This window comes from Hyperolius riggenbachi, chromosome 1 (assembly GCF_040937935.1).
Source record: "Hyperolius riggenbachi isolate aHypRig1 chromosome 1, aHypRig1.pri, whole genome shotgun sequence".
Taxonomy (NCBI): Eukaryota; Metazoa; Chordata; class Amphibia; order Anura; family Hyperoliidae; genus Hyperolius; species Hyperolius riggenbachi.
In genome coordinates this window covers 148,819,124-148,833,218 of record NC_090646.1, presented here as the reverse complement: position 1 = coordinate 148,833,218, position 14,095 = coordinate 148,819,124, and the positions used below count along the sequence as shown (strand labels likewise).

Here is a 14,095-nt window from a genome sequence, read left to right as displayed (position 1 = left end):
AGTGGGGTGTGAGAAAAAGCACACCCATCAAAAGGCATCTTTGAATTTAGCACTGGTCCATACCAGTGTGGAGGCCATTTAAAGTGGAACTAAACTCCTCTCTGCTCTAAAAGATTAGTCACAGCATGATAACCTTTAAGAAAAAGGAATATCTTCATTACAATTTATGGAAATCTGTGGGGGAAAAAAGCTGAACTTTTACTAGGCTTCACTTTTGCAGGGAGCACTGAAAGGGTTAAACGGTAGTATGTATTGTATGCCAGGAGAGCTGCATCGGCATAGCTCTCCTGCAGTCTATTCACAGTTGCTCATATGTGTTAATTAGACACTGTGAACTAATATTTGAAACACAGAACACAGAGAAGTGAATTCTTCAGCAACTGTATGTGGAATTAAGGCTTTTCATTTTGTGCCGTGCAAATGTTCGGGTCTGCTTTAACCACTTAACGACCTGGGCTGTTCTCTGTGATCTGTGCTGCGTGGGCTCTCCAGCCCGCAGCACAGATCGTGTGAAAGGCAGGGCGATCAGACTTCCCCCCTTTTATCCCCACTAGGGGGATGACCTGCTGAGGGGGTCTGATCGCCGCCGCTCCATGTGGCCGAGCGGGGGGGCTCCTCAAAGCCCCCCTCCGCAGCGCGATTACTCCCTTTCCCTCGGGCACCACGGTTTCCTCCCACTTACCACAAACATACAGATGCAAAGCTAACACTACAGGCCTGCTTTGACTGCACCGACTGGCCAGCCCTTGCACCACCGAATGGCGACCTTGATGAATGGGCAGACAACATCACGTCCTACATCAATTTCTGTGAGAATATGTGCATTCCGTCAAAGTCCTACAGGGTGTTTCCCAACAATAAACCCTGGTTCAACAACAAGCTACGCCTGCTACGTAGAGCCAAGGAGGCAGCCCACAAGAGCGGCAATCTAGCGGAGTTCAGGAAGGCCAAAAATACCCTCAACAAGGAACTGAGAGCAGAAAAAAGAAAGTTCTCTGATAGACTGCAGCTGAGCCTCAGCTCAAACAATTCACGCGAAGTCTGGAAAGGTCTCAAGGTGGCCACAAACTTCAAGAGTCCCCCTCAACACATGACTCCCAGCGCTAAGCTAGCGGAAGACCTGAACAGATTCTACTGTAGGTTCGAAGACAACCAAGCAAATGTACCCCAAGACCAGGTGCCACCTGACGAGACCTCCCCTGTTCACACTAGCCCAGGCCCCCCTGCCACGCTGAGTGTGGCAGAGACCGAGGTACTGAGACAACTCAAGTTACTCAACCCCAGGAAAGCATCGGGCCCGGACGGCGTGTCCAACCTCTGCCTAAAAACCTGTGCGGACCAACTGGCCCCAGTCCTTTCCTCCCTGTTCTCACAATCTCTAAAAGAACACAGGGTTCCCTCCTGCCTAAAGATCTCCACGATCATCCCTATCCCAAAGAAACCAGGTGCCACTGACCTAAACAACTTCAGACCTGTCACACTAACATCAAATATCATGAAGGTCTTCGAGAGGCTGGTTCTTTCCCACCTGAAAAAGACCACAAGGGATTTGATGGACCCATTCCAGTTTGCCTACAGGGCCAACAGGTCTGTGGAGGATGCCATCAACATCAGCCTGGAGCACATTCTGAGACAGACCAAACACCTATGTCAGGATCCTCCTCTTGGACTTCAGCTCTGCCTTCAATACCATTAGCCCCGACATCCTCTGTGACAGGCTAGCCCTCCTCAATGTGCATCCCAGCCTCTGTGGCTGGCTGAAGGACTTTCTAAAAAAACAGGACTCAGGCCGTCAAACTTGGTACCTTCTCCTCGCAGATACGAGTCACCAATACGGGTGCCCCCCAGGGTTGTGTCCTGTCCCCTATGCTATTCTCGCTGTACACGAACTTCTGCACCTCAACAAACAACTCGGTCCAGGTCATCAAGTTTGCGGACGACACCACCATCCTTGGCCTTATAGACGGGAGTGACGAACGAGCCTATCGCCAACAGATTGAGAATATCTGCAACTGGTGCAAGGCAAACAAGCTGGTTCTGAACACAGCTAAAACCGCAGAACTGATCATCGACTTCAGAAAAGGCCACCCCGCACTCCCTCCAGTCCTCATCGAAGGCATGGAGGTTGCCAGGGTCCCGCACGCACGTTTCCTAGGCACCACCATATCCAGTGACCTAAGGTGGGAGGAAAATGCCACAATTATCCAGAAGAAGGCCCAACAAAGACTGTTTTCCTACGTCAGCTGAAAAAGTTTGGAATGTCGCAAGATCTTATGAGCTGCTTCTACTCTGCTGCCATTGAGTCAATACTTTGCTCTTCCATCATCGTATGGTATGCAGGGCCCTCTGCGAACGTCAGGTACAGATTACAAAGGATTATTAAGTCTGCGGAAAGGATCATCGGTACTCCCCTCCCACCACTCAACCTCCTCTACTGCTCTAGACTGCGCTCAAGGGCCGCTAGGATAGCAAGAGACCCCACTCACCCTGGCAACTGCTACTTCAATCTTCTCCCCTTAGGTCGCCGCTATAGGTCCTTACCCACCAGGACAACAAGACACAGGAACACTTTCTTCCCCCAAGCCATTGATCTCCTCAACCGTCCCTCCCAACCACACTCCCTTGCTCCAGCGCTCACACCAGGGTAGTCACTCGCCGACGTTACACCTCCTTACGTGGTCTTGACCTACTAAGTACTCTATTGTCTTTCGGTACTACTATTGCCTATCTGTTAGCCTACATTACTGTATATCTTGTCTTGTGTACTACTTGAGCTTGTATGTGCTAAAAATAATTCCAGGTACAAACCCCTGTACTTGGCCATTAAACTTGATTCTGATTCTGATAAGTTAATTGGCTTCCCCCTAAATTGGCCCTAAACTATGGTACATACACTACATAAAACATACATAGACATATGACTATGGTAGAGTTTACATTGTGAGTCCCTCTGAGGGACAGAGACTATATACTCTGTACAGCACTGCAGAAGATGTTGGCGCTATATAAATACTAAATAATAATAATAATAATTCTCCTATTACTGTTTATTGTACAACAAATTACAAGAAGTGCTCTCAATTACAGAGTGAAACCTTGTGCCAGCCTTGTGCGATAATAGAGGGGTTCATTTACACAGGAGTTTCACATGTTTACCTAATGGCCTGCAGCCTGTACACATGGGGCCTGGTGTTCTCATCCAGCTTATACCACTGAGTCAGAAGACTAAAATCTTTTTCATATTTCTGGGATGTCTTTTTCTGAGGTGCATCAAACATGTCCTTGTCATCCTGGCCTTTAGGTGCGGTAGTGTCAGCTGTTGGCGTCTCATTAGTAGGACTAATCTGATTTGATGAATTCTCATCTATAATGTCATCTTTCCCAGAGGGCAAAATGTCTTCTGTTCCATTAGGTCCAATTCCATTGATTCCATTGAGCTTTTGCTTGGCTGCTGTCATCTTCATTGCTTCCAGTACAGCGCTGATCTTTTCAAATGACTCTTTGGGTAATGTAGCTGGTACATTCAATTGGTCATACTTCTGACCTAGAAAACACTATAAAAGGATAAACGTTACACGTTTAAAGGACAGATGAAGTGAGAAGGATATGGAGGCTGCCATATTTATTTCCTTTTAAAATAATACCAGTTTCATGGCAGCCCTGCTGATATATTTGGCTGCAGTAGTGTTGGAACAACACCAGAAACAAGCATGCAGCTAATCCTGTCAGATCTGACAGTAATGAAACACCTGATCTGCTGCATGCTTGTTCAGGGTCTACAGCTGAAAGTATTAGAGGCAGAGGATCAGCAGAACTGCCAGGAATCTGGTATTGTTCAAAAGGAAATAAATATGGAAGCCTCCATATACCTCTCATTTCAGTTGTCCTTTTGTCAGTCCACATAAAAATAAGATACATTTTAGGCTTTCACATGAAAAAAAATAAAATTGTGAAAGGGGGAGTTTATTATATTAAAACTGAAAATATCTTTAACCTCCTTGGCGGTAACCCCGTGTGTGACACGGGGTAAGCCGCCGGAGGGTGCCGCTCAGCCAGCACTTTGCTAGCTGCGTGTTTGGTCTGATTGCTGCCGCCCGCCGCCGATGCGCCGCTACCCGCCGCGATACAGGGCCCCCCGCATACCCCCTTGCGCAGCCTGGCCAATCGCCGCCAGGCTGCGCTATGGAGTTGATCGGGATTCCCTGTGACGTCACGACGTCGGCGACGTCTATGACGTCACTCCGTTCGTCGCCATGGCGACGGGGGAAGCCCTCAAGGAAATCCCGTTCAGAATGGGATTACCTTATGGGCAAGCGGCACCGGCAGCAATCGGTGAGTACGGGGGGACGCCGCAGGGAGGGGGGGAGCATGTAGCTAGCGCTAGGCTAGCTACATGCTAAAAAAAAAAGTTGAAAAAAAACCTCCCGCGGCCGCGCAGCCGCACATATCATACCGCCAGGGAGGTTAAAGGATACCGAACTGACATGTGACATGTGCCTAGCACACAAATAACTATGCTGTGTTCCTTTTTTTCTTTCTCTGCCTGAAAGAGTTAAATATCAGGTAGGTAAGTGGCTGACTCAGTCCTGACTCAGACAGGAAGTGACTATAGTGTGACCCTCACTGATAAGACATTTCCCTTTTTATCTCTTTCTTGCTCCCATAAGCCATTTTCTGGTAGGAAAGGGTTTTATAGTTGGAATTTCTTATCAGTGAGGTTCACACTGTAGTCACTTCCTGTCTAAGTCAGGACTGAGTCAGCCACTTACATACCTGATATTTAACTCTTTCAGGCAGAGAATGAAAAAAAGGAACACAGCATAGTTATTTGTGTGCTAGGCACTGTACATAATCATGTCACATGTCACTTCGGGTATCCTTTAACATTAAAATGGTGTAACGAAAGATTTAAACTAAAGATTCCCATTAACAATACAACATAGCAAACAATTGACTTTCCAATGATCAGATCAGATAGTATTGATGGTGCCAATTAACCACAAACAATCGTTTTATCAGTTGGATGATCCATTTTTTTAGATCGATACTATCTGAAATTATCTGATTGGTTATATTTTATCCCATTTATGGGCCTGATTGATCACTTCCTTTTTTCCAATTATCAGACTGGAAGGTCGATTGTTTGTTAAAAGTGGTATACCATAGTTAATGTGCACCTTAAAGGGAACCTGAAGTGAGTAAAATTATTTAAAATAAACACATGACGTAGCTGCAAATGAACATTACATAATAACTTCACAGTCAGTTCCTCTCAGAAGCTCACAATTTTCTTCTTACAGTGATCCCTTCCAGTTCTGACAATATTTTGTCAGAATTGAAAAATACCAGCAGCTATCAGTTACAACTGAATGTGCAAGGTAATGTTCATGTTTCCCTGTGGCTCAAGTGGGTGATATTACAGTTTCACAGTTTGCTGACCAGGAAGCTGTTATGGGGTAATGGCTATTTTTAAAATGGAGGGCGGAGAATTCCATTGATCACAGTGGACAAACAGGATGCAGGAGAGGAGAAAGAGATTGAGGAGTAGACTACACAGGAGGTAAGTATGACCTGTGTGTGGATATTTTTGACTTTTTATTGTCAGTTCAGGTTCTATTCAAGGATTAGGATTGTTTCAGAAAATGATATACAATCATCAGTCAGGTCATTTGATGTATCAGCCACAGCCTCTGATTGTTAATTTCCTTTACTAAGGCAGCAATAAGAGAGAGAGACTTAATCGTTTACCTTTCCTCCCTCTGCCCATACTTCTCCGCTGGCAACTATGCAGAGAATCACAGGGGGCAGGTGTAGTTATAGCTACCTTTCCCAGCACACAGAGGAGTGTTACTATACAGTGAGAGACTGGCACTACTGAAGGGCGCATACAGTATTCATATTTGAGATGCATGGCTTTATTGGGAGACTTGGCCCAGGAAGAAATGAAGTAGTAGTCTTACAAAAAAAGCTGTATGTCCCTCAGTTTGGCATTTCTGTAGAGTCTTCATATGCAGAGAAGTCATAACATGATCATTGCTGATCCCATCCTTTAAGCCCCATCGGAGGTCAAACATGCGGAATTCAATGTCTCTTTGCTTAAAGTATACGTAAAGCTCTGGAAAAGACTTTGTGAACAAAGCATTGCGCTCTGGATAGGTATCTGTAAGAATAAAAGATAGATATATTCAATATACTATTAACCACTTATGCAGCTAAGCCGAAACACTGAACCCCAGGCAAACAGCTAAATCCAAATTCAAATCATGGAATGTCAAATATCAGCCAAAATATCTGTAAGGGCCCGTTTCCACTACACTAGTGCGAATTCACATGCATTTTCTGCATGCAGATTCGCATAACTAATACAAGTCAATGGGCCTGTTTCCACTAGCAAAAAAGTCTGGGCGCTGGGCTGTGCAGAAAAAATCTGCACAGCAGAGCCATCAGAATTCACATACCGCAAGCATAGTGTGTTATTCGCATGTGATGTAATTAATAGGAAAACCGCATGTGTTTTTCGCTATGCAAATTTTTCATGCAAATTCACGTACGGTTTCACGTAAAACTAATGTAAAAGCACACAAGCACTGACATGGTTAAATTCGCATACTTACAAAAATATGCATAAATGTGTGCATTTCCGATTTTAAAATTCGCATAATAAACGCGTATGAATTTGCATCCGCATGCAAATTCGTGTACATGTTTTCCGCAACAGAATTGCACCGCACCAGTGGAAACGTAGCCTAATTCTGTTGAGTGAGTTGGTAAAACTTTGACCTGCCGAATGTGCTAGAAAAACATAACTGCAGCTATGGGCAAATAGATTGCCTGTTAAGATATCAGTTGATTTTGCCCTTAAAACAGATTAAACATCTTTGATTTGCGATCATATCTCTTCCAGTTATGATCATATAAAAAATCCGCCAAGCGGAACAATCATTTCTTTAAGGAAATGAACGATAATGCAATCGTCCAGGATCAATTGGGCTCATCATTATTCAGATTGTATTTCATGCAATACAATCTGAATAATCTTAGCAAAAATACAATCTGTATGAAAAAATTGAACTATAAATGGCCACCTTAATAGTCTGGAATATAGGGTTGACAGAGCAAATTTACAATAAAGGGAGTCTAAAGCTTTAATTGAAAAAAACAAAACAGACATATACCTAAGGAAAGGGAAGGCTCTGGGTCCTGCAGAGCCATCCCTCTCCTCTCCTCATCCCCTCGTTCCCCCGCAGGCTCCTACGTTTAACTCTCCTGCTGCGGGAGGCTTCCGAAGTCTCTGGGAGCCCGAGTGCACCCGAAGATGGGTGGCTCCATACTACTGTACTGCACAGTACGCAAGAGAAGATGCTCGTACATGAGCAGTTTGGAGAGACCCGTCTTCAGGAGCCCAAATGCTCCGAAGACTTCTGAAGCCCAACCGCAGCAGCAGCAGAAAGAGAGCAGTCTCCAACCAATCGATAGGCGGCTGCTAACTAGGGAGCCAGAGCAGAAACAGTGGGACGAGGAGAAGAATGGGAAGGTCTATAGAACCCAGAGCCTTCCTTCTCCTTAGGTAAGTATCTGTTTGTTTATTTTCATTTCCGCTTCAAAATCCCTTTAAAGCAGACCTGAACTCTTGCACAGGAGAGAAGGAAAACACAGAGAAATCCACCCTGTGTCCACCCTGCATGTGTTTATAGAGAACAGCCTGTCTAATTATCTCTTGTCAGCAAGTAATGAGCTAGTGTAATTTGAGCTCCCAGCTGTCTGCCAAGTCTACTGAGTTGAGAGCTATTATGTAAACACAGGAGTTTAACCCTTTCTGTGCTCTCAGCAAACTAGAAAGTAACAACAGTGCAGCATCTCTGAAGGAGCTATGTAAGCTGTAACAAGAAAATGTTTTTCTGTAAAGGTTATCATGCTGTTGCTTATCTTTTAGAGCAGAGAGGAAGTTCTGAGTTCATGTCCGCTTTAAGTGTACAATTATTCTTTGTACCAAAGCAATAGAAGCAAAAATCACTAATGTATTTACACTCCTCAGTGCTTACACATAGGACCCTATGAGAGCAGCTCACTGTGGTACTAGTGGAATTTATTGCAGGGGAACTGTCTTCCTGTTCATTAGTACTTTTCCAAGGAGTCTGGTGTCTCCTTCCCCTCTATTTTTTGCTTCACCTTACTTCCAGAGCTACAGTCCTCTGCTGATTTGTATTGCCCAGGCATTGTCCAGTGGTGCTCATCACGACCTTGTGATCACGAGCAGATTTTTGTGATCACGAGGTCTAATCGGCAAATGTTAATTTACACTACTGTTAAGTTTGCTACATTATCTGTCATTTACCGCATTTAAATGTTTACTTTTGAAACTTTAAAATCGATTTTTCAAGAACTATTAGCTCTTTTTGAAAAAAATCTTTCCTCTTGGTCCCATTGTTCTACTTATCATACCGTGCAAATTTGGCGTTTCTAGCATGTAAGGGGGCTTTGCTATTAACTGCTAAAATCGGCAGGAAATCACAAATTCAGACTCATGATTCTAGATTAAATGCAGCATTTCGACTCAAAACCGCATTCGAATTGGCATTTCATTATTATTCGTGATCACGATCACCACCAATTCGGAAGTGAGCAGAGTTGTGATTGTGATCACTCAAATCCGTGATCAGGGTATCCGAGCAAACCTATTGTTTACTGACCGTATTGTTTGTTGCAAAATATTTGTTTACATAAACACTCAATAACTTTGCATCTTGGGTATCTTCCACCACTGTGACCCAAATCAGAATTCCAGGTGGATTTACGTTATTATTCATAATTAAATAATTAGGCGTGGTCACTTTGATTTCAATATACTGATTTACCTGCTGGAATTATGAATACAGTACTCAACTAACCAGCTGTCTCAATCAACCAGTACAAATCATCGGCAGTACTCACAGTGGTGAAGGCCAACTTCTTAGGCTGTTTGTGGGCTATGTTGGCTTAAAGACTGGGTTCCACGTCTCCCCCAAGGTTAATATACTTTCAATTACTGTATTTTAATATTGAATACAGAGTTTATGGTGTGTATGTATATAGAGTGGGTATAGTACTGTATTTTCTAGGCCTATTTTTAACATCTCAAGCAACCAGAGAGCACAGTGAGACTACTGTACTTATATACATGCATTGATTATGGTTAATGAATTAGATTTTTCGTTATGATGTTGTAATTAATTTGGTATATACTAAATTTCATACATTATTGAATTTCCCTTTTCAATTAAGAGTAGTGCTGTTATTAACTATTTTTCTTGCTATAATTCATGACTACATTATAAATTCTATTTCAGATAGAACACTTCCACCTGACTTAAAGTGAACCTCCAGACTAAAAATTGACTCAGCAGCACTGAAAAGGCTTTGTGTTTCTTTAACAGTTTCACAGCGTCAGAACTTTGTTTCTCTTATACAAGCCTCATTTTTAGCTGCACAGAAGAAAACTGCCCGGGCTTTTTTCCTCTGATGCTGTGCAAAGCATGATGGGATTTCTGATGTTGTTGTTCTCGTTCTGCTGTTTTGGTGCAATTTTTTTTTTACATTTTGAATTTGAAATTTGAAGCCTAGCATGTGCAGCTGGGAGGGGTTATCAGGACACAGGACAGTTGGAACTGTGTCTCATGCTCCCTGTCACCTCCTTTCAACCAAAAAAATGGCTGCCCCATGACAAAGATGGCAGCCTCCATGAATCACAAACATTTGCCTGTTCTTTTAAAACAGAGGGGGTAAGAGATTATATTACCTATCTATTCTTATTAACATAACTAATGTAACTTGATGACAGTATGTTTGTTTAGGCTGAAGTTCCCCTTTAAAGAGGAACTCCAGTGAAAATAATGTAATAAAAAAAGTGCTTCATTTTTACAATAATTATGTATAAATGATTTAGTCAGTGTTTGCTCATTGTAAAATCTTTCCTCTCCCAGATTTACATTCTGACATGTATTACATGGTGAAATTTTTACTGTGGGCAGGTTATGTAGCTGTTTCTAGCTGTTCTGGCTGTTACAGACAGCTGTAAACAGCCATTTCCTGTCTGTGAACATTGTTACATTGTGGCAGTTTGCCCAGAGTACTGCGGTACTCAGAGCTTCTTGTGGGAGGGGTTTCACCACAATATCAGTCATACAGCGCCCCCTGATGGTCTGTTTGTGAAATGCAATAGATTTGTCATGTAAAAGGGGGTATCACCTACTGATTGGGATAAAGGTAAATTCTTGGTCGGAGTTTCTCTTTAAGCTTTCCAAGTGCTCCCCAGTCACCTCACAAATGGCCATTTGTTATTGTATTTCAATCCCCATGCTGAATTTAAAATAACTGATATTTGAACATTTTCAGTTTTACAAAATGTTTAGTCTGTCACAGAAAAGCTGTAATTTCATAAATTGTGGCTTATCTTATGTTATCCATTTCCAATGCTGTTTTTTCATTAAATGTACTCTTTCAATCTTAACTGCAATAGAGCAAGTGGTATTTTGTTGACCAGGATAGTTATTGATTGGGCATTGCACACATTACCTTGGTATCCTCCACAAATGTAAACCATGAAAACCTTCTTCTTTGCTGTATAGGGTATGGCAATGGTGCCTCGTATTATCTTACGCTCAGTATCAGAGAACATTTCAATCTCCTCTTCTTCATTATTGTCTCCATTCATGTTGTAATGACCCCAAGACGTTTTCTGTGCTGCACTAGTCGCTGTTCGTACATCAGTATCAATTCCAGATTCAATGAAGAAAGAGGCTCCATTTAATTGTGTCCTATCTGCTGATATGTCAGGTCTTGTTTTTGGCTGTAAGCTATCATACGTTGATATAGCCCATGCCTTTGGTATAGTGTCTCCATTAGGTTCTGCATTTGGGATCAGTTGTTCCCCTAGTGAACTGGAAGTGACACCCTCAGATGTACTGTTCTCATTCTCCTCTTTGATAGCTGGTTTCTGCTTTGGCTTGAAAACAAAAGGGATTCCTATTAATTAATTTATAGTCTATGTAAAAACAGTCAACAAGTAACTATGATCAGTTTATTATCCATAAATTCTCCTCAAGGAGAGACTTCATGGAGAAGCATGGGATTGATTTGAACAGATTTGCCTTATGTACCCAGCCCAGTTGAGCTTACAATATATTATTATTAGTGGAGGACTGAGACCATTTGGCTTGGAGGGCAAACATAAGTCAGTGGCCCTTAGAGGAGGCTGATGGAATAGGAGGAATGGCAAAAACGTGGATGGTGCCAGATGTATGAAATATATTGCAGGTTTGTGCCCCAGATCTATTGCAAATTGTCCCAGATATAATGCTGCCTGAGTGCCCACCGGAGGTGTCCTGAACATTAAGAAGATGCAGCAGCGTCGGTGCGACCATCATTGTCGGTGGCACTCAGACGAAGCAGGTCATATTGCCGCTCAAGAGTGATTCAGGGTTTCGGCAATCGCGAGACCCGAATTACATCTCCCTCTGGGGAGGGGGGGGGGGGGAATAGTATTTAATGCCACCAGGAATTAGAGCGGCAGCAGGGTGAGCCACCATTTCGCTCACCCTGCGTCCAGCTCACCGGCAACCTTACAATAGGTATGCCACTCAGAAGCCTTCTTCCCTCACCCATTACATTGCAGGCACCACCCCCAGCCCAATCATTTCGGACGGTGGCCTGGGAGCGGGCATACCGGTGTGGAATTTCAATTGATGGCAGGGGGCTGGAGAGCGTGTGTAGTTCCCCTTCCCCCCCCCCCCCCCTCTGCCGGCAGTTCAAATGCCGGTAAAGTTATCACCGAAACCCACAGCTGCATAGTGCAGCCGCCGAAGTCCCAGCTTCCACCGCAGCTAGACACAGTGGCCGCCAAGGTAGCTGGATAGCAAGGAGGCACCAGCTTCACCAGGCAGGAAGACCAGCATCAGCAATGGCAAGAATAGAGCAAAGAAGACCGGCACCGCTGGCTGTATTTAAAGCTCTTGAATAGCACCAATGGCAAGCACATCTCAAGAGAGCAGCTAGCAACACAGCACCACTAGAGTGACCAGCAGCACAGCGGCTATAAGAACGTCACCAGAATGGCCAGTAGCACAGGGGCCAGACCCTTCTTCCCTCACCCATTACATTGCAGGCACCACCCCCAGCCCAATCATTTCGGACTGTGGCCTGGGAGCGGGCATACCGGTGTGGAATTTCAATTGATGGCAGGGGGCTGGAGAGCGTGTGTAGTTCCCCTCCCCCCCCCCCCCCCCACTGCCGGCAGTTCAAATGCCGGTAAAGTTATCACCGAAACCCACAGCTGCATAGTGCAGCCGCCGAAGTCCCAGCTTCCACCGCAGCTAGACACAGTGGCCGCCAAGGTAGCTGGATAGCAAGGAGGCACCAGCTTCACCAGGCAGGAAGACCAGCATCAGCAATGGCAAGAATAGAGCAAAGAAGACCGGCACCGCTGGCTGTATTTAAAGCTCTTGAATAGCACCAATGGCAAGCACATCTCAAGAGAGCAGCTAGCAACACAGCACCACTAGAGTGACCAGCAGCACAGCGGCTATAAGAACGTCACCAGAATGGCCAGTAGCACAGGGGCCAGACCAGCTTCACCAGACCAGCTTCCCTGGAGCAACACAAAGCCAGACCTGCTTTACCAGAGTGGGCAGCAGCACAGCGACCAGATCATCGTCACCAGAGTAGTCAGCAGCACAGCGGCCAGACCAGTGCCACCGAAAGGACCAGGAGCAAAGCAGCCATACCAGTGTCACCAGAGCAGCCAGACCAGTGTCACCAGGCAGCCAACAGCTCAGCAGCCAGACCAGCTTCACCAGAGTGTCCAGCAGCACAGCGGCCAGACAAGCATCACTAGAGCAGGCTACAGCAGAGCGGACAGACCAGCAACACCAAAATGACCAGCAGCACAGTGGCTGTACCATTGTCACCAGAGTAGCCAGACTAGCGTTACCAGAGCAGCCAGCAGCTCAGTGGCCAGACCAGCTTCACCATAGTGGCCAGCAGCTCAGCGGTCAGACCAGCTTTACCGTAGTGGCCAGCAGCACAGCAGCCAGACCAGCGTCACCAGAGCAGCCAAAAGCACAGTGGCCAGACCAGCAACACCAGAGCAGCCACAAGCACAGCGCAGCGGCCAGATTAGCAATACCAGAGTGGCCAGTAGCACGGCGCCCAGACCAGCACCACCAAAACAGCCAGCAGCACAGAGGCCATACCAGCATCACCAGAGCGGCCAGCAGCACAGCGGGCAGACTAGTGTCATCAGTGCAGCCAGATCAGCGTCAGCAGAGAGTCCAGCATAGCACAGCGTCACCAGAGCGGTCAGAACAGCACAGTGTCAGCAGAGTGGCTAGAGCAACAGAGCAACACCAGAGTGGCCAGACCAGCATCACCAGAGCAGCCAACAGCAAAGCAGCCAGACCAGTGTCACCAGAGCAGCCAGACCAGCGTTACCAGAGAAGCCAGCAGCTCAGCTGCCAAACCAGTTTCACCATAGTGGCCAGCAGCTCAGTGGTCAGACCAACTTTACCATAGTGGCCAGCAGCACATCTGCCAGACAAGCAACACCAGAGCGGCCAGCAGCAAAGCAGCCAGACAAGTGCCACCAAAATGGCCAGCAGCACAGCAGCCAGACCAGTGTCACCAGAGCAGCCAGACCAACATCACCATAGCGACCAGGTACACAGCGGCCAGACAAGCATCACCAGTGCAGCCAGATCAGCGTCAAAATAGTGGCCAGACCAGCTTCAGCAGAGCAGCCAGCACAGCATCACCAGAGTGACCAGCATAGCACAGTGTCAGCAGAATGGCTAGAGCAGCAGAGCATCACCATAGAGGCCAGACCAGCGTCACCAGAGTGTCCAGGGCACAGCAGCCATAACAGTGTCACCAGAGTGGCCAGATCAGCATCATCAGAGCAGCCAGCAGCACAGCAGCCAGGCCAGCATCACCAGAGCGGCCAGCCCAGCGTTGCCAGCAGCCCAGCAGCAAGACCAGTGCCACGAGAGTGGCCAGCAGCACAGTGCAGCCAGCAGCACAGTGCAGCCAGCAGCACAGTGGCCAGACAAGCATCACCAGAGCAGCC

At 45.8% G+C, this 14,095-nt stretch overlaps 1 protein-coding gene across 1 annotated transcript; it reads right to left on the bottom strand.

Moving 5' to 3' along the window:
- Positions 1–3,152: 3,152 nt before the first annotated feature.
- Positions 3,153–13,862, bottom strand: LOC137562337 (uncharacterized). The gene is made up of 4 exons (XM_068273691.1): positions 13,841–13,862; positions 10,552–10,981; positions 5,961–6,160; positions 3,153–3,554 (listed from the first exon to the last, which is right to left on the bottom strand). Exons 1-4 carry the CDS (start codon positions 13,841–13,843, stop codon positions 3,153–3,155), a joined length of 1,035 nt encoding a protein of 344 aa, XP_068129792.1. The 5' UTR covers positions 13,844–13,862.
- Between the last annotated feature and the right edge of the window lie 233 nt (positions 13,863–14,095).